Source organism: Plasmodium reichenowi, chromosome 10 (genome assembly GCF_001601855.1).
Source record: "Plasmodium reichenowi strain SY57 chromosome 10, whole genome shotgun sequence".
Lineage (NCBI taxonomy): Eukaryota > Apicomplexa > Aconoidasida > Haemosporida > Plasmodiidae > Plasmodium > Plasmodium reichenowi.
The window spans coordinates 101,491-106,383 of NC_033655.1; the positions used below are offsets into that span (position 1 = coordinate 101,491).

Consider the following 4,893-nt stretch of genomic DNA (forward strand, 5'->3'; position numbering starts at 1 on the left):
ATATAATAAAATACTCAATTTATATGATATAAAAAAAAAAAAAAAAAAAAAGGAAAAGAAAGAAATTTTTTTTTTTTATTTATTAATAATGATATTGAAAATGTATATTAAATATAAAAGAAATTGGAATCATCTTATATATAAATACATTATTATGTATATATAAATAAATATATATATAATATATATATATAATATTATATAAAATATATATTTATCTCAATATAATATAATATAATATAATAATGGATTATATAATATTATGAATAAAATGAAAAAAAAAAAAAATAAAGTGCCTATGTTATATTTTTATAATAATCATTATATATATAAACACAAAAAATATAATGAAGGTTTTATTGTATGATTTTTTTTTTCCGCCTCTTCAGTTATTGAGTATAAGTATATATTTTATGTATATTTATATTATAAATATATTTATATTACTATTTATAATAACCCCTAATAAGCTTTATATTCTCTCTTTTTTTTTTTTTTTTTTTGCTTGTATAATATAAAAATATATAATATTTATATATTATATATATTTATATGTATAATAATAATATGTATATATAAATAATGAATATTTTTATATATTACTCATATACTTCAAAATATTATATTAATATATTAAATTAATAATAATGTATATATTTTGTATACTATACAAACTTGTGCCCTTTATAAAAAAGTATTTTTCTTATAAAATATATAATTAAAGTAATTACATTATTGTTTTAATTAACTTTTTCTTATTTTTGTTTTTAAAAATAATTCCATTCAGTATTTTTAATGAATGGAAATATATTAAATATTTATTTTTTATAATTTTATTAATTTTATATTTTATTATAAATCCATAAAAATAAGCATCAAAATGTACACCTATATCACCATATATTATACTTATGTACAAATAGGTTTGTATGAATATATAATTAAATATTATATATATATTATTATATATATATATATATATATAATATATATTTTTTGGTTCCTTATAATAATTATTATGTTATGAAAAAAATATAATTATATTTTATTTATTTTTTAGTAATAATATTATTAAATATATATATAAATAAATATTATTTTTTTTAATTTTATTGTTTTATTTGTATTTCTCTTTTTATTTTAAAAAATTTATATATATTATATATATATATATTATTTTATAATAATATTTGGACTATGTAGATATTAAATAAATATATAATTTTACAAATTTATATTTTGTATTGTTAAAGAGGAAATTTTTACAGTAATTATTCATACATTTTGAATAAATAATAAATATGTTCTTGTTTTTATCATTTTTTTAGATCGAATTATAATTATTTTATATACAACAATTGGTGTATTCAAAATGATGTTTCATAAATAATCTATAAATATTTTGAATATCTCTTTTTTTCTTTTTTTCCTTTTTTCCTTTTTTCTTTAATAAAATTCTTACCCTATTTTAAGACAATTGTAAAAAAACATGTACATTTTTTATACCATTAATGCACGAATAATATATTTTAAATGTTATGAAAGAATAACATTTAAGACAATTTAATAATATACTCACCAATTTTTTCTGTTTCATTTCATCTTGTTCTATTTTTATTAATATTTATTTTTCCTTATTTTCCTATTAAATGGAAAAAGTAAAAATTTTTGCAATTCGCTAAAAATTTTAAATGAATAATTATGAACATGTCAGCATAATTATATTAAAACTAAAATTATTCTGATCACACTGGAAATTCAATTATACTAACATGTTATATATATATATATATATATACATATTTCTTCTTATAATTCTTTTTATCTAATAATTATTAAAATGCTTCATTTTAATAATAAGCTTCTCTCTCTATATAATATATCTTAGCATAAAAAAAAATGCCATAATAAAGAGGGATTTATATTAATTTAAAATTTATAAATATATCCTTACATCAAAATAATATACAATAACATGCTGTATTTATCGTTGGACAGAAAAAAAACAAAAAAAAAAAAAAAAATTAAATAAAAAATAATAATGCATTAACACTTGATATTACCACCATATACAAAATATAATTTAAAAATATTCTATACAAAATTATTTTTCGTTCATAAAAAAAAAAAAAAAAAAGAAAAAGAAAAAAAAAAAAATTCATATAAAAAAGTTTATGTATTATATATATATATATAATTTATTTATATTATTATTTCATTTTATGGTATGTATAAAAATTGTAGAAAAAGGAGAATTTTTTTATTTGATATATTTTTATTATATATATATATATATTTTTATTTATAAAATAAGAATAATTACTAAGAGTGTTATAAAAAAAAAAAAAATTAGAAAAATATTTTATTAGAGATTAATATGAATCGTTGCCTATTAAAATATTATGTACAGCTATTTTTTTTTTTTTTTTTTTTTGTGTGCAATTTTTTTTTTTTTAATTTACAGCTATATATACATTTTAACACAATGTCGTTTTTGTGTGTACAATTATATATGAAGAGAAAAATAAAAGAATGAACAAATTACACTTAATTTTATTTATTAAACATATTTATTTATTTATATTATTATTATTATCCTTATTTTATGTATAATTGATTATAAAATACTAATAATATGCACATAAATAAAAAAATAAAATAAAATAAAAAAAAAAAAAAGTAAAATAGTTTTTACATGAATTGTTCATAATAATATATACAACCATTGTGTCGATAAGCTAATTTTTCTTTTTTATCTTTTTGTTTATTATTATTTTTTTTTCTTTTTGTCATTTTCTATTACCATGATATATATATAATATAATATATATATATTATATACATATTAATTAATAATAATTTCTAAAACAAAATAAAATATATAAAATAAATGATATAGAACAAAAAAAAAAAAAAAAAATGATGTTTTAAATATGGTGTCACATATAAAAAAAATTTGCTGTTATATTTAATTTAAAATCTTTATTCAGCTTTTGTTTTACTTTTTTTTTTTCCATTTTTCATCCATTTGCTTAGATTTTTCATTTATATATACCTATAAATATATATATATATATATATAGTATATATAACAGAAAATTTTCTTATCCCTTTTTACATTTTGTCGTTTTGTTTCCTTAAATATATATATATATATATTTATTGTATTTTTTTTTATTTTATTTTATTCTTTTTTTTAATATTTTTGTTTGTTTTTGTTTGTTTTTGTTTGTTTTTTTGTTTGTTTTTTTGTTTGTTTTTTTGTTTGTTTTTTTTATCTGTTTTGTTATATTTAAACCTATAAAGAGTGTTAATTATTGAAACCATATTAACCTAAATTTTGCATAATTGGTTATATTAATAATTTTTAGTTCTTTTATTATTATTATTATTATTATTATTATTTTTTTTTTTTTTTTTTTTTTGTAGTTATAATTACCATAGTTCTTATTTTATTTTAATTTATTTTTTCCCTTTATTTTCTTTGTGTAAAAATAAAATATAAGGTTTCTTTTTTGTAATAACATACACACAAACATAAAAAATAAAAGAAAAAAACAAAAACATAAAAAATATAATAGTAGAAACGTAGAATATGGCAGATTCAATCAAAAGTTCAAACAGTTTTCAAAAATTAGATAATATAGATGCAAAAGAAACTTCAACAGTAGATAGAAAATGGGTTGCCTTAACAGCTTACCAACCTGTTGATGTTGTAACAAAAACCGTTGAAGTTCCAATTATTAAGACGGTAGAGAAATATGTTCCAAAAACTATTATTCAAGAGAAAATTATTCATGTCCCCAAAAATGTTACACACATTGTTGAAAAAATTGTAGAAGTTCCTGAGGTAAAATATATAGAAAAGATCGTCGAAGTACCTCATATTCACTATAAAAATAAATATGTTCCAAAAATTGAAATTGTAGAAAAAGTTGTTGAACGCCAAAAAATTATTGAAAAATGGCATGATAAGATTGTTGAAGTACCTCAAATTAAAGAAGTTGTTAGATTCAAACAAATTGAAGATTCTGAGGAAATCATAAAGTATGTACCAAGAAATTCCAAAAACATTGATTGGGAAGATGAATATAAAAAATATACTGAAAGCAAAGGATTACAAAGATATAGTTTAGACCAAAATAATATATACCAACAAGCAAACTCTTTCAACCAATTTAATGAAAATGCTTATAATCAAAATGCATTCAACAGAAGCTATGAATTATTGAATAAACAGTCTAGTGTTAAATCACAAAATAATGCTAGTGGTGAAAATTTCTCTCAAATGAACTTTTACAATCAATACAGTGGAGCAAATTTTGAACAAGAAAGAAGTATTCAAGCATCCAATTTTGAACCAAGTGGAAGCATGCAATTAAAAAGATTATCATCTGAAGAAATTAAACCAGCTGGATGTTGCTCAGCTGCCTGCACCTAAATGTTTGAATTTTAATAACTAATAAATTATAGATTTCTACGTTTTTTATAATATATCAAATTAAATAATTAAAAAGATATATTTATATATAAATATAAATATATTCGGTACATTTTTATTATTATTATTATTATTATTATTTATTTTTATCCCCCTTTTGTGCGTGAAAATATTAAACCATATATATATATATATATATATATATATATATATATATATATATGTATATATTTGTAATTATTTTCATTCCTCCATATAAAATATATTTACATTCATACTTTTTTTCCTTTTTCTTTTTTTTTTTTTTTCCTTCTTTTATTATTATATTATTATTTAAAAAAAAAATCGCAAATGAAGAAATTGTTATTTATACATAAGGAAAAAGAAAAAAAAAAAAAAAAAAAAAAAAATACATAAATGTTCATTAATTACGGTAATTGTAATAATGTATA

At 16.2% G+C, this 4,893-nt stretch overlaps 1 protein-coding gene across 1 annotated transcript; it reads left to right on the forward strand.

The window, feature by feature from the left end:
• Positions 1-3,595: 3,595 nt before the first annotated feature.
• PRSY57_1003000 (inner membrane complex protein 1c, putative) lies at positions 3,596-4,441 on the forward strand (the record flags this gene model as incomplete). Its single annotated transcript, XM_012907620.2, has 1 exon — positions 3,596-4,441. The coding sequence occupies one exon, from the start codon at positions 3,596-3,598 to the stop codon at positions 4,439-4,441; it is 846 nt and encodes a 281-aa protein (XP_012763074.1).
• Between the last annotated feature and the right edge of the window lie 452 nt (positions 4,442-4,893).